Consider the following 22,225-nt stretch of genomic DNA (forward strand, 5'->3'; position numbering starts at 1 on the left):
AGGGCGGGGATTGGGGGAAGGGGGGAGGGCAGATAGTGAGTTCATTCACTATTGGCCAATGATTTAATCAGTCATGTCTACGGAGCCTCCATAAAAACCTTTAAAGCACAGGGTTAGAGAGCGTCCAGGTTGGTGTATGTGGGTGCCGTGCCCGGAGGACAGTGTGTCCAGAGAGAGCATGGAGGCTCCATGCCACGTTCCCTCGTACCTCGCCCTATGCATCTCTTTCATCTAGACGTGTCAGAGTTCTATTCTTTTACAAGAAACTAGTAACCTAGTAAGTAAACTGTTTCCCTGACTGGGTTCTGTGAGCTACACTAGCAAATTAATCGAACCCGAGGAAGGGGCCTAGGAATCCTCAATTTATGTCCTGCTGGCCAGAAGCACAGGTAACAAGCTGGACTTGTAACTGGCATTTGAAGTTGGAGGGGGCAGTCTGCATGGGATTGAGCCCTTAGCCTATGGGATCTGATACTATCTCGAGGTTGACAGTGTCAGAATTGAGTGCAATTGTAGGATGTCCAGCTGGTGCCACAGAGGTGTTTATGGGATTGAAAACCCACACTTCTAGTATGAGAAGTGAGGCAGTGTTGTAGTCAAGGACTGAAAGTAGAGAACACACAGGAAGAGTGTGTTTCTCTTTATAGGGGTCCACTCAGCTTCCTGAAGGCTTATCCTTGGCCAAATTTGGGGAGTTATCAGCCATTACTTCTTTGAATACATCCCCCATTCCATTTGCTCTCTCCTCTCATTCTGGGACTCCAATGATACAAAGGTTAGCTCTTCTGTTATTATCACATAAATCCTTCTTGCTTATACTAGGTAAATTCTTTTGATCTGTCTTCAAGTTCACTAATTCTATCCTATGATCTCTAATCTACTATTGAACTCTGGATAGATTTTGTTTTGTTTTGTTTTTGGTGACAGTATTTCTTACTTTGATATTTTTCATTTGGTTCTTCTAAAAAATTTCTTTATTGAGATTTTTAAAATTTGTTTCAAGAGAATTCGTAATCATTTGTTAAAGTATTTTCATAAAGGTTGCTTTAAAATCCTTGTCAACATTAAAAAGTGAAGAGAGGTGAGAGTAACATCAGCAGGATTGGCTGAGCAGAGAGCTCTGAAAAGCCACTACTCTGTAGAAGCATTAGGATCCATTCACCTTTGTTATTGTCTATGAGCTACTTGTAATTTCATAAAGAGTAAATTGGGATTTACATGAAGGGAATAACATTGCCAGTAGTTTCAAATGACAATGACAGCTTCCCTGTTTAATGTAGAACAATTTAATCTTGCTCTGTTTAATGTAGAACAATTTAATCTTGCTCCAGGTAAGGAGAGAAGGGATTCCCGTGGCAATGAAGAGCTAAGACTTAAAGCACGATCCTTGGATTCTCTGTGTAGCCGACAGGGAGGCACAGTCACTGTATCTGTCAGATAACTGTGGCGGCCAGTCACCAATGGAATACCACCTCTTTCAAATGCAAGGATGAGATGATTGCGAACAACTCCAAACGGACATCTCAAACAAAGAATCACACTCCATCAGAGCGAGGACATTTTGAAATATTTGGTTTAACAATTTCGGCGCGCGGTCTGAGGACCACTAGGCCCACGAGATGATTCACGAGAAAAAGGCCTAAGAAACCTACTGCCCCACTGTTTTCCAAAAATATTTGGCCACAGAACCCTTTTACTCCATGACAGCCTATTAAAGCTCCAAAGGACTCACAATCTACCCATACTTATTTGAAAATCCTAACCTGATCAAATAATCCATTTTACAAAGGATGAAAGTGCTCTCTCGCTTCGTCTCCCCAAATTTAACTAATCTGCTCAAGGTCACCCCGCTGGTTCTCAGGAGAGCTGGGCCTCACTTCTGGTACTCCTTCTCTGCTGCCACACTCCCTCACCAGAGGAACCTTTTCTAAATGGCAATTTAATCGTACTGGACTTCCTGATAAACAGCAAGATCATTAGTCATTGAATGTTAGTTATGTTTGAAAGCTTTCCCACAAAAGGGTTGACCTGAAAGAGGTTAGTTTTTATATGTCTCTCCTTTCAAGTAGCTATTTCAAGGTTGGTTTTACCTGGAGTGAAAGGAAATGTCTGGCTCTTTGGAACGGTTCCATCTTGAAGATATTTCAATATTTCTCGCCACAGCACCCTTTCTGCGCTCAGTATTTTTAGCTCACTCTTTTCTATTTTGGCAGCCGAGAAGCTGCAGTTTGTAATTTTACCTCCAGCTTCATATTTCTTCTTAAAAGTGAATACAATGTCCTGTTTATAATAATAAAATCACTAGTTGGCAGAAGGACATTAAATGGAAAAAAAAAAAAAAAAGAGAAAGCAATTGGAAAATTTAGAGCAAGCAATTTTAAGTGCCAAGTTTCACATTTGTAATGGTCCAGTGGAGGTCACTGGGCACCCTTTTTATTGAGGGGATAGTAAAGAAATAGATCTCCACAAGTTCTCCTGGGAAGAGCGATAGATACCACCTCCACTTCAAGGAAGCTGAGATTTTACCGAAAAGTGATGTGATCCAAACTTCCACAATATTACTAACTATAGGAAAAATACAAAAATCAGTTTAGCGTGGTATTTTCCCCCTCCAATATTTAGGTTTCCATTTTCCACTTTAATTGAGCTTTTAAGCTTTGGTTTCCTATTCCAGTTTAGCAACAAAGGAAACAAAATAATAAGAATGAAATTAGCAATAATTGGAGCCAGTCTCAGAAATAACCTTGGGGTTTCTTGGGCTTCTGGTGCAACCCCCTTTAAGCAGTTGCCTTGGATACACTCTCTTCCTGATCCCCAAAGGCCTGTAGTATTGGTGTCGCTTGCTTTTCTCTTTTCCTTTCTTTTCTTTTTTAACCTCAGATGCCCTGCTGAAGAGAGCTGCAGGTCTGGGCCATGCAAGCAGGGATTCTCCAGAGACTGGAGCTCAAGGTCCAGAAAAACGGTGCTCCTGATCAGAAGGGCCAGATCACCCCTCGGAGTTCACACCAGCCTTCCTTCTTGAAAATTGCTAACCAACCATTTTTCTTTTCAAAATAAACACTATTTCTCTCAACTTCAGTTTGCAAAATATTACCCCAATTCCACTGGACTAAAAAACTGGAATTTTACTGACATAATTGGATTATGAGGTTTAAAGATTGATGGAACTTTTCTGTTCCAAATATAATTGTTCAAATACCAAACCTAAACGGGTATGTAGAAGTCCTTACGTAGCTACCGCCAGAGGAGCACTGCGGGCTCCATGGCAGGGTGGCCGAGCAGAAGGGGTCAGGAAGCTGTCAAAACCATTGGAGCTGTGAGTCCGTCTACAGAAGGGTCTGGAGTCTTAGAGGAAGGTGTCACCTTTTCTGCAGCCACAGCCTATCACTGAAGGAAGACTGCTTTGGTCACTCTAGTTCCCTCTATGCCTGCTCACTTTCCAGATCTCAGCTTAAGCACCAAGGCCCTTGGCAGCCTGCTCATGCTGATGTTATGGCACTTGCTATACTCCACTGTAATTTATCGGAGGGTAAATCTGTCTCCCCGAGAAAGAGTAAATTCCTCAAGAACAAGAATTGGGCCTCGCTTGTCTTTGTATTTCCAGTAACTAACTTAGTACTTGGCATATGTTTCATGTACACATGTAAAAATAATATATATCAATAGTTGTATACGGAAGACAGAAAAGGGAAAAAGACAAGGTTTTACTTGGGAGTTTACAGAATATGCATTAGTTTATTCAAAGCACACAGTTTTTAGGGGGTGCTGGGACTCACTACGAATTCTTCTGACATTCCTAGGAAAATTAATTTTGATTAAAAACCTCTTCGAAGGCACTGCACCTCTGAGCAGAAGAAACCATAGTACTACAAACTCTTGTGCCCAGGACCTCGTCCCTCTGTCACAACTCCATCCAAATACGGAATCCCCACTGCCCTTGAATGGTATTCAATTAACATCTGTTGGTTGAAAAATTGAATACATCTATCATAAGACCAACGAGGAGGAAGAGGTAGTCAGATCAAAACACTTCCACATACAGTGGACTTCTCTTTATGTTTATCTTCTATTGTAAAACTTAAGAAGTTAACTATGACTGCATAAATATGTGAACAGTTAACCCTGGTGCCCTCACAAGGTAAGTGGGTCAGGTGACAAGTGGGGTGTGCAGATGAAAGAGCTGGTGCTCCACAACACAGAGGCAAGGACACTGGCATTCTCATTACTTCCTGTGCTTTCAGCCAGCTGTGATCAGTGGGTATTTGCCTTTGCCCCATACATGGATTTATGGAAATTACCTAGTTTTAGCTAAACTAATCCTTACAAAATAGGCAAGTGGTTAAAAAAGAGTATTACAAAGATGCACAGACTAAAGGTAATGCTCAACTATATTAGTTATACTAACACCATGAAAATAGCAAAGTTGACATTTCTTCTGCTCCCAATACAAATTCATCATCAGTCACATTATGATTTCAAAACAATGACTGTCAATCATATGTTACCCAGCAGGTCCTTAGGGAAAAGTAAACACACTAAATCTGTTCCTTCAAAGTAAAAGTGGCGTCTTAACAATAAGAAAAAAGTGATTGATTTCTGAACGAAAATAAAATAAGAAGCTCATATTTTGAAGACCACATTTTTAAGAAGGGTGTTTGACATGTTATACAATTTGGGGGCCTAAAAATTATCTTAGAGTATAAGCTGCAAAACTACTCATATCTATACACTTAAACTTCGTGACAGAAATTTCTAACTAGTTTTTATAGATGCTAACTAAAGAATAACCAAAGATTATGAACCCATTTAAAAAAAAATCTAAAAACATGTAGCACCTTTAAATCAGTTCACAGACCTAACACACATCATAAAAGATGAAAATTTACAGCGGGATTATATTTCTGAATAGAATTGGTGAATAGGACTAAAAAATGAGCATAAATTATGATTTAGTTAAGTTCAACTCACTTCTTCTGAGGCATCTTTTTCAGTTCTGATAACCATTAAATCTAAAACTAAGTATCAGAATACACTGAACTTATAATCAGACCTTTGTGTTTCTATATCAGGCTGTGAAAACAAAAATTGAAAAAAATAACAAAGAATTTCAATCACACTGCTCTCACCAAAAGTAAAATTATTAATGTGAAGTGTTCTATACCTTTTTAAAGTAAACAGTGTTCTACACCTTTTTAAAATAAAATAAAAATATCTTCAGAATTTCTTTTATTCTTGCTTTTCCACTTTTATATATATAATGTACATGATAAATTAACAAGGTAGTAAATACACTTGTGATTTAAAAATAAAGACATAAACATTATTGGGAATGCATGTTCAAAAAAGTTTAGAGATTACTACTATAGGTATCAGGAAGCAGTTGAAAGATTTTAAGCCCAAGGAGTAAAATAAATCAGATTTTAATTTTAGAAACCTAATCCTAGAGATAATAGGCAAGGAGAAAGTGTGGGAAGGTGTAAGTAGATTTAAAAAAGAAAATCTCTGTTGCTATGCTCCTAGCAGGGGGCACCCTGTGGCCTCCCAGGACCTTTGGGACCCTCAGGGAACACATGGGCATATTTTCACAGAGGTCTTGTGCACACGAAGGCCTCCTGCTCTGAGGTCTAAACCAGGAGGCAACGGGGGCCAACGAAAAAGGCGAGGTGGAGCCAAGAGAGGGAACAGAGAACGCACTGGAAGGGCTGACTGCTGAAGTGTCTTATTATTTATCCATCAGCTAGGAATCCGGCTAGAAGAGACTGAGCGCCTCTCTTTTCCGATATTCCCATTTATAATTTTTAAAAGATATAAACGTTATTTTAAAAAGTAATTTGAAAATAGAGCAATTTGCAAAATGAAGTAAAATACTGCCTCCCTACCACCAGCTATTCGACCGAGTCCACACAGGTTAATCACTCCCAACAGTTTGATGTATTTCCTTCCAGACCTGTATTGATGCGTATATATTTTTATATGTACGGATATGTATATGCATGTGTATATACACTTGGAGAGCATTTTTATATAATATACCTGACAAGATATTATGGCCATCCTTTTAGGACAGTCCAGTGGATCTAGCTCCTTGATGGCAGCTTCAGGATGGCAGCTTCATGCTGTCTTGTTGACATACATTATTTAACCATTCCTTTGTTGAGGGACAAAGTATGGGCAATGTCACTTTCACAACAGAGCAGCAATGAACATTCTTATACATCTTTCCTTGCACACTTCTTTGAGTAGGATGGTTTCCTGGAAGTCAAGTTTTTGGGTGAAAGGGTAGGTACGTTTCAAATGTTGATAGTTACTGCAGAAACACTACGCTGACCTACAGTGCGAACAACACAGTTCAGACATTCCTTCTCGGTAAAAATTTTTTACAGACTCCTAGGTTTAGGAAAAGAGCTCAGAAAACAAGCCCTTCAATTTGTATATGAGAAAAAGAAGGTTCAGAGAGGGTAAGGTTTCGACCCAAGATCTCAGAGCTCATGAGGAGATAGCTGACCAGTGGGAGTTCCGTGACAGGTGGTTACTGCCGAAAGCCAGGACGGTAACTTCAGTTAAGTGACTTCAAATATAAAGTGTGTTCCATCAGAGCTACTAATGAGTAGGAAAGGGGATTGCCATCTCCTTTTCCTTGCCTACGTTTGGCAAGAGAAGAAAAAAAGGCAGTACATTCCTAAAAGATACAAGAGCAAGAGGGGGCAGAGAAGGAGGATTCTCAAACGAGGGGGAGTCACAGGCAGCAAGGGCGAAGGTATCGTAAGTTCAGCCGCATGAAGTGAGCGAGTGTGGTGGAAAAGACTCTGACATGGGATGACCTTAGCGAAAACCCTTCCACCGCCTCAGTGCGCTGTATGAAAAGTTTCTTGGTTCTAAATATCTCCATGTGGCATCCAAAATGAATGCCAGTACTGAAACCAAATTCTGAAGAGAAATATCAGAAAAGAACTAACATCCCACAATGAAGAAACATCTTCAAAGAAGATGTTGTTATAAAAATACCACAAAAGTACTTTCCAACAAATTCCAGACCTAAAAGTAAAGCTTTAAAATGAAGCTCCAAGCACAGAAGCTTTGAATCCTTTGCTCTGTGCCTGAAGAGGCCCATTTAAAGGAAGGTACTTCTGACCAGATAACGCTGTCTTTATTCAACCAGATCTATGGGCATAACAAGGAGGAAAAAAAGATGGCAACTGTATCTGTTGAAATTAGAATGATCTAGAAGAGAGACGAGCACGCTTTTTCTCGAAAGGGCCAGAGAGCCCTTTGCACACCATATGGTCTTTGTTGCAATTATTCGACCCTAATGTTGTTGTGCGAAACGATAGCCACAAAAACAACAGCATGGCTGTGTTCCAACACAACTTGATGGATGCTAAAATTTGAATTTCATATAATTTTCATTAAAGATTATTTTTCTTTTTGAGTTTTTCCAAATACTTAAAATTATGAAAACCATTCTTATTAGCTCATGGGCTAGCCGTACATAAACAGGCAGTGATTTATCTTGCGCACCATAATTTGCAATACTTGGTACAGAGCATTTAATTCTCAATAGAACTGAACTTGAATGCTGGTAGAAAGATGGCAATATCTGAGCCTCGTCCCTAAGAAAGTTAAGTTTGAAGATAGGTAGAAATGTGTTGTTCTTAAAGAGCTTCGGGTATTTACCTTAAATCTCTTCTCTTGCTGAATTCCTCTGGTGGAATTGTCCAGGGGAGGCGTTGAGGGAGACAGTCTAGGACTTCTGAAGAAAAATCAGAGAAATCCACACCATACTCTGTTAGTATTCCTTCTGTTTCAGGCTCAATTTCACCAGCCTGCCCAAGACTCTTAGCCAGCTGCCTGCGGACGGGACAAAGAGGAACAACTGCATTAGTGAATAAATGGATCATAGGCATCGTTTGTTCTCTAAAAAAGAAGGTAGTAGGAAAATCTTCAAAACTCCTGTCCTTTCTCCTGCAAGAACACCATCACCAGCGAGTAGGGGGCCAAGGAGAAGAGACAGTGATACTCTTATCCTTTTAAATCCCTGACTACAGTATAATTTTAACTTTCCTCAGGAATTCTGATGTGGGGAGTTGGGCCAGATGGTCTTTCTTGGACCTCTTGCAATTGTTTTTCACGAAAAAGTCAAATTGGTATCGTTAAAAGCTTTTGTCAATTACTTCTCTTGTAAACACTTTTAGAGATAGATCTGATTAGCTCGGTTTACTGCTAAGTCTTTAGTTTCATAGAACCTACACCTTAAGCCATGCTCACTAGATTGGATCTGACACTTATATTTTTTTCACAATTATAATTTTTACCTTAACATATTAAAATATTTTCATCTGAACACACAAGTAATATATGTTCACTGTAGAGAAGTTAGAAAATACAGAAATGCACTAAGAAGAAAGTTAAAATTGTCTACAATCTGGTCATTTGGCAAACTACCATTTGCATTTTGGGTGCTGGGCCATTAAAAGCAAGATTGCATTTAATAGCATAGTTCTGATGCTATGGGTAGGGTTCCACCCGTCAGAAGGCAAATATCACTCTTCACCTGTGAGTCATCTATAAATATAACAAAACTGAGAGCGCTCAATTCTCATAAGTATTGGCATGCTACGTTCAGACCACAAGCCTTCAGTGACATGTTGAATACAGATAGTCAATAGGAAATAAGATACTCTTCTTGCAAGGAGTTTGGCCCTGGCATTAGAGCTTTCTCTGGAGCCATTCAATTTTTTTGAAGAAGATTCTGTGTCCTGTATAAGGGTAGATGCCTGGCTGTCAGAGTTCTTAGGTAGTAAAGGGAGAGACTGGGGATGTGGTGCCCTCATACGTAGACTTTTAATAAATTCCCACCTTCTGGCTTGCTACTGGAATAGGGCAGTGATGGCAGAAGGGCTGGCCCCGCCTCTCACGTGCCAGCCAAGAGAAACAAGCCCATAATTGACACATACAGCCACCTACCAGCATAGGTTCGAGGCAGTCTGTGGGCTGCTCACATACAACATGGGCTCAGATCAGTGCCATGTTCTCTGACTTAGGCGGTGATCTCCCAGAAAGCATACCAAAAAGCCAAAGACCGCAAAAATATGAGGGCAAAAATACAGAAAGCTATCAGGAAGATCCATAAATATTTGGAAATTAAACAACCAGTGGGCTAAATGAGAAACACAAAGAATATCAGAAGATATTTCAAACTGAATAAAATACATTATATCAATATTTGTGAGAAGCAGCCAAAGCATTGCTTTGAGGGAAATTTATGTTTTAAATAAATGCTCATATCAGAAGAGAAGAAATGTGTCATATCAGTGATCTAAGCTTCTATCTTTAAAAAATTGTAAAAAGAAAAGCAAATTACATCCCAGGTAAGCAGAAGGAAGAAAATAATTAAGAAATGAGAATCACTGGACAGAAAATGAAGAATAAAGAAAACCAATAAAATCAAAAGTTGATTCTTTGAAAAGAAAATAGATTAGTTTCTAGTGAGGCTAATCAAGAAAAAGAAGGAAAGACCCAAGTTAGCAGTATCAGGAATGAAAGAGGAAACATCAAATAGATCCTACAAGCATTAAAAGGATAAGAGAATTATGAATGACTTTAAGCCAATACATTCAACAACTTGCATGGAATGGATAAATTCCTTGAAAGACACAAACTGCCTAAGATTATTCAAACTGAAACCAATACCTAATACTCTTATATGTATTTTAAAAACTGAATTCATATTTTAAAACCTTCCTACAAAGAAAACTCCAGGCCCAGATAGCATCACTGGCAAATGCCACCATGTACAGCATTAAGAAAGAATGAATAATTCCATACAAACTATTTCCGAATATGGATGAGGATGGAACACTTTCTAACTGGTTTCAGGAAGTCAGCCTTACCTTGAAACCGAAATAAGACAAAGGATTCATGAGGTCAATATCCCTCATGAACACAGACTTAAAATTCTTAAAATTCAATCTCTCTCTATCTCAAAAATAAACGTTGAAAAAAATTTTTTTAAAGAATCTAGACATGGGGCTCTTGGCTGGCTCAGTCAGTGGAGGATGGAACTTTTGATTTAAGGGTTGACCGTTTAAGCCCCACATTGGGTGTAGAGCTTACTTAAAAATAAACAGAAGGATCTAAACAGTGAAAGACTTAAGTCTCATTAATTTTCAAGATGACTACATTATTACCTGTGTTCACTAGAATGAAATTCCTATTGAGGATTTAAGGAACCTGTTGTCGCTGCCTTTGAAGTTTGAAGGACATTTTGGAAATTAATGAGATCTGAGTTACTTCTAACTCATCTATTATTCTCATAGGTTGCTCAGGTTCTGTTTTCTACATTCATCTCCTAAAATTAATGCCTTTAACTGTCTGGGTTCTTGGTTGCAAGCACAAGAAACTAACTGATTGAAAAAGGAGTTTATTGAAAAGACATCAAAGAGCTCACAGAAAGCGAGAGGCTTGAAGAACCTGAAAAACGGATGTAAACAAAGAGTTACATGTTCAGCCTCTACATCCTTGATTCCAGGCTAAGCTGAAACCTCAGGGACTTCCTATGTATATCAAATAGGTATTCCGTTTTTGTTTTTTAATTTTTTTTTTTTTTTTTGAGAGAAACAGAGGCAGAGAGAGGAGGGGACAGAGGATCTGAAGTGGGCTCTGCGTGGACAGTAGAGAGCCCAATGTGGGGTTAGAACTCACGAACCACAAGATCATGACCTGAGCTGAAGGCAGACACTTAACCTACTGGGCCATCCAGGAGTCCCTCAGTCAAGTATTTTGAATCTCTTGCAGCTGCCAGTATAAGTAGGGGGGGAAATTCCAAGGGCAGTAAATTATTACATCATTGAATTCAGGGACTCACAAAGTCTCTTATGTGAAACATGGGGGTACTAATCACAAAGAATAAGACTCAGAGAAGAGGCCACTCTTTCTCTCCACACACACACACACACACACACACACACACACACACACACACACACAGGAGGATGCAGAAAGGTCTGAGGACCTTGGATGCCTAGTTCCAACTGACCTTCCATTGTCATGAATCATAAGTGGACTATGATAGGGTTATATCCATTCTAAGGGGTGGTCTCTGAAAAGACAGCAGAGCAGAAACTCTCTCCCTGTGAGCAGAACTTCAAGCAATATATCCAGGGTCTACTTTGGCTGAAGAAACATGGCCTGATGAGCAGCTGCTATAAGTTTAGCCAGATGGATAGGGACCTGAAAGAAGAAATATTGGGAGCACCGGTGACAAGGACATCTGGAGAAGAGACATGTGCATCAAATGGGCCTACTGAAATGAGCCCAGTGTATGACTATTTGTGTTCCATAAGAATGCGCAGCCAGACTTCCACTATGGAGGCAGGACAATCTGTCCCAAGAACGTCAACGAACCTCCTTCCCCAACCAATGCAGTGCGTGCTCAATGGGAACAAAAACAAGGTACACAAAGCAGCAGAAAATTAGCTCCACAGCATGAACTTCCTCTCACTGATGTTGACCTGACTGCCATATCTGCAGGAGGCCAGTTTGCCAGCAGCAGCCAGCTCTGAGCCTCCGACTCAAAACCACAGCAAGAAGACCCACCAACTACTTGATCGCAGACTGAGTTTGCTGAGCTCTTCTGCGAAAGGGCAGTCACTTCTCTCCATTAAAAGAAGTACTAATTCCGGATTTGGGTTTGCTACCTTCATTTGGTCCACCCATCTTGCTTATAGAAACACAATCCATAGATTTACCAAATTGTCTTTTAAACTATTGTATTACTCAACGCTGCTGTTCGTAATTGAGGATTTAGTCTTCTAGAAGTAACAAAGCCCATTAAATTCACGGATTAGAATGATGTAATAGTGTACTAATTGAACTAAATTGGAAGGCAACGCCTTATGAGGCTGGAGTGCTATCCTCTAGGATATAACGGTGCTCTTAGTATCCTAGAGTCAAGCACATGGTCTGGGAACCAAGAGTGCATGGGAGGAGTGGTGCCTTTCAATATCATAAGACCCACTCCCAAAATACTCACCTCTACAACTGAGAGATTTTAATATTGCTGGGGCTATAGTCATGGTTCCTCTGAATTGGAAGCTAAGATTCCCAACTGATAAAACAAGGCACAAAGTATACTACCCATTTCCTGGAAAAAAAACATATTTGCAATTCAAGCCAGTTGAGGGATGACTCAGAAGTAAAGATTCAAGAATGGTGAGTAATAACACAGAGAAGTTAATTACAGATTATGATGAGACATGAAACTGCCAATATATTTGACCATTTACCTGTAAAACACAATTTCACACAATTCCACCCTAATGTATCAGAAATCACATAAAATAATTAATTATACATAAAATCAGATAGCATACGTAGTTTCTGGGGGAAGTCTGACCAATAAGATAGATCAAACAGAGACTGTAGAGGATGAAACTACAATGAAAAGAAACACATTCTTCTATGTGGCGAAAGCATCAGTAACGGTCTCTCTGATCCAGACTTAAAACACACTGGCCACCCGACTCTTACCTGGTGATTTTAGAATGGTCAAAAATGATTATCTTATGCCTGAAGTGGGAAACGGCCTAAACGTTTAAACAAAAGGCATTTTATAATATCCAACTTTTAAAATATAGTACTAAAATCTGGGAAGACCTTATTATTTACAGATGCAAAGGACACATTCCAGACATTCCACCAAAAAAAAAAAAATACTGCATGTCAACAGGAAGAAAGAAACAAGGTAAAGAAATGGCAGAAGATAAACATATTCTGTAAGTATGTGGCCACAGAAATCAGTTATCTTGACCAAAGATTTTCACAAGAATATATTACCACTCTAAGGAAAGCTCTCAAAGTAAAGGTCAAGGGCATACTAAAAACATTAATTTTACAAAAGGAAATTAAAAGTCCTAGTGCTTCACACCTAGAAAATAAGTAGAGAAGAAAAATAAAACCACTCCAAAAATGAAGGTCATACAGGAAGGAGGTAACTAATGAAGAACTGACTCCAGAAAGAATAAGGTTCACTGAGAAAAAGCTTAAGAGAAGTGAGGAAGACGAAACTGGAAAGTACAAAGAGTTTTTAAAAGATTACAGAGAAAACAGATAGATATGAAAGGCAGATGAAGGAGATCCAATGTTGGAATAAGTGGTATTCTTGAATGTTAAGAAATAGATATATGGGATAGAAAACATTTTCAATGATGTCATTAAGACAACTTTCCTGAAATAAAAGAAATTTCACACACAGAAAGTATATGCCATGACCCAGAAAAAACTAATACAGAAAATCAGCATCAAAACACAGCCTAGTGAAGTTACTGGAGTTTGAAGCTGAAGATTTCTAAATGCAAGAACTCAGAGAATATAGTTCTCATAAACCCCTTCTGAAAAACTACTAGATGAAGAACTATGGCCTACCAAGAAATAAAGAAATTTCTAGAAAAGAAGACTAGTGCTGAGTGCTGAATCGAATCCACCTCCGTGGGGGCGGGATGGTGAAATGGAAGGAGGACAAAAGTAAGCTGGTGAAGATGGTCTTAATATTAATTGTCAGAACAAGTCATATCAGTCACTGAATGTTAACTGAAATTTAATGAAAAAAAGTTGTCTTATTTAATTTTACTGGTGCTTTCTGTTCTGGCAAAATTTTTCACTAGACTGTATTTTGAATCCAAAGAATCTTGATTTGTTTCCTAAATTACAATATGGCTCATAAAGACAAAATTATATTTTGGTTATTGCTTCCAAATATGATCATTGACTCCAAGTTTCTATTAGTAGTAATTAACATTTATTTTACTAAGTTCCAGAGGACATTTCTCAAGTACCTTATTTAAATAAATTTATTATACATTTCCATTGGAGATATAATTGACAGCAGCAGAGCCTGGATAGCCCGCAGGAGATAAAAATCTAACTGGTCAGCATGCTGAAAGTGCTCATGCATTTGGGCTTTAGACGTCCCAGAAAGAATCTTATGCTATTACTTGTAAATTCTGCTGTCACCCTATAAACCAGATCTGTTAGGATCTAAACAGAACCATACATACTAGGGAACTGACTTACATACATTGCCTATTTGTCTTACAGAAGGGTTTGTTTTCATTTTTTAATTTTGGTGTAAATTTTACTTAAGATGAAATACTGCAAGTAAAATTCCCTTTCACATGTTATAGTTCCAATATTACAGCTTTCTAAGTAGTTTATGTCTTCTCTTCATTGTCTTAAGAGATGGCAACAGCTGTTTTTGGACAGCTATGGTTCAAAGCTGCAGCAAAATGTCTGGCTGATTCTTTTAAAACCCACACTTGAGCTTATTCTCCATTAAAATATGTCCTTCAAGGGGTGCCTGGGTGGATCAGTTGGTTAAGCTCAGGTCATGATCTCATAGTTCGTGGATTTGAGCCCATGTGGGGCTCTGTGCTGCCAGCTCAGAATCTGGAGCCTGCTTTGGATTCTATGTCTCCCTTTCTCTCTGCTCCTCTCCAGCTTCCACTCTGCCTCTCTCTCAAAAATAAACATTAAAAAAAAAACTAAAAAAAAGTGTTTTTCAAAAATAATGTTGAAATTCATAGCTAAGAGGACACTAAGGAGACAACAAATACACGTATAGGTATCCTGGAACAGAAAAAGGACATCTAGTTTTTAAAAATCAAGGATTTCCGAGTACAAGTATGATGTCAGTTAATATTGGTATCAGCACTGGGCTCATTCACTGTAACAAATGTATTACACTAATATGTTAAAAATAGGGAAACTAGGTCCAGGGGTATATAAGAACTATAAGAACTCTCTGTAGTATCTTTAACAATTTTTTTATAAATCTAAAACTGTTCTAAAAACAAAGTTTATTTCAAAATACTGAATAAAGGAGTAAAAGAAATAATCCAGATTTCAATAATAGGTAAATGATACACTAAACCATGACATTTCTGTTCAATTGTTTATTACACATTTTAGAAAAAGAATTTTGAAAATGTAGACATAAAACAAAAAAAAAGAAATATACAAAGGTATAGTATAATTTAACTATGTAAAAACATTTATCAAAGGATTGATAGGAAACAGCTAAAAATGGCGTTAATTATTTTAGAAAGGGAGGATTATGAGTGACTTTTTTCTCATAATATTTAATATTGTAACTTTTTTTAACATTTAAAAAGTATAGAAACATTTATTATAGTCTAATAAAAACCTGTAATGCTCAGTACTGGTTGCCTCCCCAACCTTCATTCCCCCTCTTCCTCCTTTTTAGCAGAAACCTAATCTTTTTCATACAGGGATCATCTCATTTTCAGCTCCAGAGGCAGAGCTTAATTATTCTAATGGAACCAGGTGTGGTTCCCCTGGAGACGGTTATCAGTATCATGGCTGGTGGACAGGCTTTCCCCCTTCCCTGCTGTGCGTGATCTAGAGAGCATGCAGTCTGACCATGCTGGCAGCACTCTTCACTGCCATGGGCCACCGAAGACAGCAAAGGGGAACCTGATAACATCACCAAGGCACTGACTGTACTGGGCACTGGGGCCGGCAACACCTCCGGATTCCCAATTATATAAAATAATATGTTCCCTTAACATTTAAATCACTTTTGGTCAGGGATTTCCATCACCTGGTGCTAAAAGCATCCTAACTAATATAAAATATTTTAAAATATCTTCCATGAGAAGCAAACTTCTCCTTCTCTTCCTTCATTCTGCAACGATTAATGTAATACTCTTATTATATAAAAAATAAAGTTTCAGGACTGTTCACATCATATATCTTGCAGGTATTCACTAAATACTGACAAGGTACTATTGGTTCTAGAGCATAAAAATACTACAAGTAGCTCCTTCCTTAAGCAATATATTTCTATCGTAAAGGCACTCCCTTTATGGCTTCCATGTGAAGCAGGCCTATAAAACATAAACCAAGTTCATTTCACCTTCAGAGAAAGTAGCAGCAGGGCCAGGAAGCCACCCTGTCCTCCGGAGCAAATCTCTCTGCTCAATGCTATCACTGTCCTTTGGTTAGATCTCCTTTCTGGCACATGCCACTTTCTAACTGCGTCATGGTGCTTTAGGTACTTACCAGCAGATGAAAAGGATCATCCTAAAGTGAATAAGCATTATTTCCATATCTTACACCGAGACTTATTCATCTTAAGTGCCTAACAGATGATGGTTTAGTGAATAAAATAAATGAATTAATGTTTTAGAGCCTGGAAAAAGGGCATCTATTTCTCCTTGAAACTCCAAAGGAAAACTAAGAACACTGAAGACAGTAAAAACAAATAAAACCCAAAGACATGCACTTAGGTATCTTGAGTCCTTTAATAACTAGCTGCCACATTAGCAAAACTATTATCATTTCAAAAATATCAGGAAAAAGAAAAAAATGCCAGCTACTATTGCTTTCATTCAAAATTGCGCTTTCATCACTTATTAGCGTGGAAGATATCTTCTCTCCAATAGTAAGTTGCCAGTTTAGGAAGATAAGAAAAAGAAATAAAAGTTATAGGGATTAGAATGGAAGAAACTTGTTATTACTTACCAATGATGATTATCTGCACAGAAATTCCAAAGGAAACTATGTCCAAGATATTAGAATTAATAAGAGGATTCAGCAAGATGGCTGGATACAGGATTAATACACAAAAGTTAAGTGCAATTATATACATCAGCACCAAAAAGTTGGAAAATGCAATTTAAAATGCCTGTTCTTCAGAACTTAACATTAGTAACATGAAAAAAGAAGTCATAAACTGTGGAGAAGACATTTTCCCTACCAGTAACTATTAAAAAGATTACTTCCTAGAATATTTTTTAACTCCAAAATAACAGCCCAATAAAAAAAGAATACTAAATAAAATGAGTGGGTTAAAGTTTAATTGGATAGTCTCAAAAAAATCTGCCCCCAAATACTAGGAAAAAACAGTAAGAATACTGGCAGGTACTTCCTTAGCCAAAAGATCAAGGTTAACATCACCAGTAATACATACTGACATGTAGTCCCTGATATGACACACCTGCCTCTCTGTTATCTTTCCCAGTAATACTTAATCTCAGTCTACTCATGAGAAAACATTAGACAAGCCAAACTGAAAAACACTACAAAATCCAAAGTGCCAAGGCCATAAAAGACAAGGCTGACAAACTGCCACAAACTGGAAGAACTACAGCAACATGACAACTAATATAGGATTCTGGACCAGTTTCTCAAACAGGAAAAGGATGTTAGTGGAAAACTTTGTAAGATGTGAATAAATTCTATACTTTAATTAAGTATGCCAATGTTACCAACCATACCAATATTAATTTCTAGGCTTTCATAAATATTTTATGGTAATGTAAGATGCTAACCATAAGGAGAAGCTGGGTAAAAGTATATAGGAACTATGTACCATTTTTGCAATTTCTGTAAATTTATCCCAACAAAAGCTTAACTGTGGGGAAAAAAAAAAGATATGAAGATATTTTCTAGAAGAGAAAACATAATGACCATAAATATGAAAAGATGTTCAATCTCATCAGTAATTTGGAAAATATAAATTAGGACAATAAGATACCATTTTATACTCTCTTATAAGGCAAAAGTGGAAGAATCTAGCTATATCCAGCATTGATAAGAGTGTAAAGCAACGGAAACTCTTACTACTAGGACTAAAAATGGGCAAAGCCATTTTGGAAAATGGTTTGGCTACAAAGTCGTTAAGTTTAACAAGCACAAGGATGTGATGTGACAATTTCACTCTTAAGTAGAGTCTAAAGAAACTTTAGTTAGTGAGCACTGGAATGTTCATAGGAGTATTATTTCTAAGGGCAAAACTTCAGTCCAACCCAAATATTCATTTCTAGATAAACTGTAGTATATTTCGGGAAATGGAAATATTACAAATTAAAATGAATGAAATAATGAATATATTTTAGAAACATTAAATAAAAAAAGCAAGTCACAGAAGAATGTATGTAGCATGGTATTTTTGGTTAGGTTTAGGAACAAGCAAAACTAATACTTTTAAGGATAATAAATATAGGTAAATTATAAAGAAAAGTGCATGTCTGAGAAAGTGGCTACCTCTTGGGGAAAAAACTAGTGGATAGGATAGAGAGGATCATAGGATGCTTCAAAAATGTTGTGATACACCTTGTAATCTGGGTTCTGAATTCATGGGTTGGTTTTAATATGAAAATTCAAAAATCACATAAGTGTTACATATATACTTTTATCTGTGAAACATACTTTACAATGAATGTTAACAAATATTTTAAAAACAATACTTTAGACAAATATACACCAAACTCTTAACAGTGATTATTTCTGGGGGTGAAATTCTAGAATTTTTTTTACTTTCAGTGGTTCATGTTTTAAATAATTTTAATAGTAAATATACAATATGGATGTCTTTCAAAAAAATTAAATTTTTTTTCTAATTTTGACATTACAATAAATAGTTTTGAGATAGAAAGCTTTCCTCATTAGAGTAATTTATTTTAAAAAAAATTTTTTTAACGTTTATTTATTTTTGAGAGAGAGAGACAGAGTGCGAGCCGGGAAGGGTCAGGCCCCAGGGTCTGAGCTGTCAGCACAGAGCCTGAAGCGGGGCTTGAACTCACAAACCGTGAGCTCATGAGCCGAGTCAAAGTCAGGTGCCTAACTGACTGAGCCACCCAGGCGCCCCTCATTAGAGTTATTTATAAGGATTGCCACCTCAATACTTCTCACTCACCAGGTTCCTCCACAGATACTGTTCCCATTCACAATCAGAGATATTACAACTGGGGCCTACTATAAAATTAATTGGGACAGTACTGAAACAATATTCCTAAATTCCTGTAGTTAATAGGTAGGGGTTATGTGTGTATGCAAATATTTTACATAAATAAGCATGAGGTCCAGGTCATGTACAAATGAAAAACTTACTGAGGTAAGGGACCAGCTATACATATAAGGAATCAAGCCAGAAAGTCCCTCAAATTGGCCTCTCTGCCTTGAAGAAAATAGAAACACTTAACAGTTAACATTAGTGTCCTTAACCATTCAACCTCCTCCACCACATATGCTTATAAAATTTTAGCCTTAAAACTAAGCCATACACAGGAGGACAAGCCATATAGTCTTGTAGCGATTATCCCCCAAATAAATGCTCTTATGCCCTTGTTAGGAGCCCCACTCAAACAGGTACTATGGTATCAGATCCCTGAGAACGTGCACATGGAGGACCATCAAACAGCAGCTGCACCTGAGCCCAGAAGTTCAGTAACATCACACAGAAAGAAAAGTGTGGCAAATACACGGTGTCTCTGGCTGTATATGTTATATATTATTATTATTATTATTTTTATGTTTTATTTATTTCTAGGAGAGAGATAGAGAGACAGCGTGAGCAGGGGAGGGTCAGAGAGAGAGGGAGTCACAGACTGAAACAGGCTCCAGGCTCTGAGCTGGCAGTCAGCACAGAGCCCAATGCGGGGCTCGAACCCACGAACCGCAAGATCATGGCCTAAGCGAAAGTTGACGCTTAACCAACTAAGCCACCCAGGCGCCCCTGTTATATATTATTTTTATAATCAGGAGAAGAGCACATGTTAAGGAATGGGGACTTTAGGAATATGGGCAGATCAGTGAAAACAGACAACGGAATGTGGAACAGAAGAAAGGCTCAAAAATACCACATGATTTTAGGGAAGGCCCTTAGGCTTGAGACTGAAGAGCCAAATGTCAACGTGAAGGGAGCAAAGAGGAGGACAAAAGCATTTAAGGACTTGAAGAGAAGGCTGACGGTAGCGAAGGTTCTCTCCTACTTTAAAATAGTATTTTCAAGAAGAGGCACTAGAAGTTGAGGCGGAAGCTGACAACCATGTTAGAAGTGTTAATGACTGCACAGGGTGCGAGGGAAAGAACAATCTGGTAACCAAAGCCTGGCTCAGAACCACTGGTCTCCATCCCTTTTACTTTTGCTTCACTCTGACCAGGATGCGCTCAATGCTAAGACCTGGCTTCTTCCAAAAACGAACCTTAGAGGCCACCAGGTGGAGCCCAACAGTCAGACAATTAAAGAGCCCCTTCCTCAGCCTGACTTGCATTAAGCCATACTGCACCCCCACCCCAAAAAGGACTTATAAAGTCTGAGTTTCAAGTTCATTGGATTATGTAACTCAGCCTCTTCTTCAGAAGAGTCTTCAGATAAAGAACATACTCTTGATAAGGTGAAGTACTCCTTTTGCACAGAGGGAAAGATTAGACAGAGCTCTTTTTCAATTTGCTAATCTTCTAGGCTATGCCTCAATGAAACAAATTTCTTCTGGGTTTTTTTTCTAACAACCTAGTTACTACCTCTTTTTCTTACTAAATACATTTTAATATAATTTAACGACCACCTCCCTAATTTAGATCAACCTCATTAAGAAATTTAGTATCTATCAAAACTGAATGGGATGTTAAGGTAAGGTATATTTGTTTCCAACAGTCAATAAATACATGTTTCTAGCTGTGAACTGGCACTTTACTGGTCAAAGCTGGAAGATGAAGATACCAGAACAGATCACCCGTCTCTCTGACCAACTGCTTCCTCCTCCTCATGTGTCACCAATCAGAACTTCCTTTCCCTCCCTTCATCTCACCCAGCCACTCTCTCCAATGGAAGCTGCTGTCCTTCACTCTCATTAAAGTGAACAGCACTGTGACTCCTTGTCTATTTCTCTATTTCAACAGCCTCCCACTAAGCCTAGACAATCCCAAGTTCAACCCTAAATTTCCCAATCCTGCTATACCTGCACTGACTTGTTTATTTTTCCTTCTCCCTGTCCCTTAAAGCTACCAAACTTTGCTAGAGCAAATAATATAAATATGTCTATTTACTCTAGGTCAACTCAAGTTACATATGTTCAGTTAGTCTAAAGTGCTGCCAAGAAACACTACCATGTTCCTCACAGTAGCCACTCTACAACGTTTCCATTTTCTTCAAGATTTATCCTTAGATATTCAAGAAGAAGAAACCATGACAAACCATGACAATATCTCCATGCTATGACACCCTGGACGGGAAGGCTGTGACTACGAACTCTAGACTTTAGGACAGCAGATTTCACAAAGGTCTGAGAAAATATAGGCATGAATTCCACTGCAGGAGTTTCTAAAGGGAAAGATGATTTAAGAGGGTTAGGAAGCTCTTAAAACTGTAAATCTGATTACATAATTACAACTCATTCCAGCGAGGAAGCCACTGTGGCTTTTTAAGTATCCTGGACAAAAGCCTAGTACTAAATAGGAAAAGTATTAAATATGTTGTGATGCATAACAAAAAGCAGTGATCCCTAAAAGCCAGCAAGGGTTCACTAAGAATGATTACCTTCAGGTTTTTGCTAGCATTATAGGACGAAGAGTCCCGAAAATGTGGTAGATGTGATGTACGGAAGTAAACAAAGCTGAACTGAGATCTCTCGTGACAGTTCTTAGAACAAGATGAAAAATAACTTTCTAACACCCAAAGGTCTCCAGTACCCTAACGGTCTTCGGGCTGCCCCTCACAGGAGGCACCGAAGTGGAACGAGGGGCGCCAGAAAGGCAATGCTTACATGGAAGGGGGCACCAAGACTGATGGCCTCCTTAAGGCCATTGAACCAGCCAGCAAATGTTCACTGAGTATCCTTGTCCTAAAGGAACTCATGGTCAAGTAAAAACTTATATAAGCAATTACAATCCAAACAGGCCACAGCAACAATAAGAGGAGTATTACAAACTATGGGGGCACCCAGGGGGGTGGAATCAGGGAACATTTTTCAAGTACACAACGGAGTTAAGTTTAAAAGTGGAGTTATTTCTCTAAATAAACAGCAGGGAGAGGAGAAGGGCACTGCTGGGAAGGGAAGTGTGGTGTGCAAGAGTCTGGAGCTACGAACACACACAGCCAGCTTGGGAAACAGCAAGCAATGAGGCAAAGGAGAAGAGCATGGTAGGAGCTGAGGCTGCTCGCAGTGCACTGTGGGTAAACACCATCATCGTCTCCCCAGCAACACTCAAGTCAGAGGTCTGCAAGTTCATCCACAGTTCTGTCCTTCTCATTCATGCCCCATTTCTAATCGGTCAGGACCCTCAGTTCCCCTGAATTTTTTCACTCCTTTAGCTTCCTTCCCTGCAACCCATTTACTTCAGGTTCTCCCCGTCTCCTGTGTTAACACGATAGTCTGTGATGACTGCTTGCTTTCAGTCGCGTCCCCGCTGGTCCACTCCCGACTCT

At 38.6% G+C, this 22,225-nt stretch overlaps 1 protein-coding gene across 1 annotated transcript in view; it reads right to left on the reverse strand.

The window, feature by feature from the left end:
• The window catches only part of DIS3L2 (DIS3 like 3'-5' exoribonuclease 2), a 373,116-nt gene that overhangs the window by 152,571 nt on the left and 198,320 nt on the right, over positions 1-22,225 (reverse strand). Inside the window, exon 9 of the mRNA XM_077757924.1 lies at positions 7,675-7,848. Within this exon, the coding sequence (XP_077614050.1) occupies positions 7,675-7,848 (174 nt within the window). The remainder of the gene's footprint in view (positions 1-7,674; positions 7,849-22,225) is intronic.

This window comes from Crocuta crocuta, unplaced genomic scaffold, assembly GCF_008692635.1.
Source record: "Crocuta crocuta isolate KB4526 unplaced genomic scaffold, BGI_CrCroc_1.0 scaffold290, whole genome shotgun sequence".
Lineage (NCBI taxonomy): Eukaryota > Metazoa > Chordata > Mammalia > Carnivora > Hyaenidae > Crocuta > Crocuta crocuta.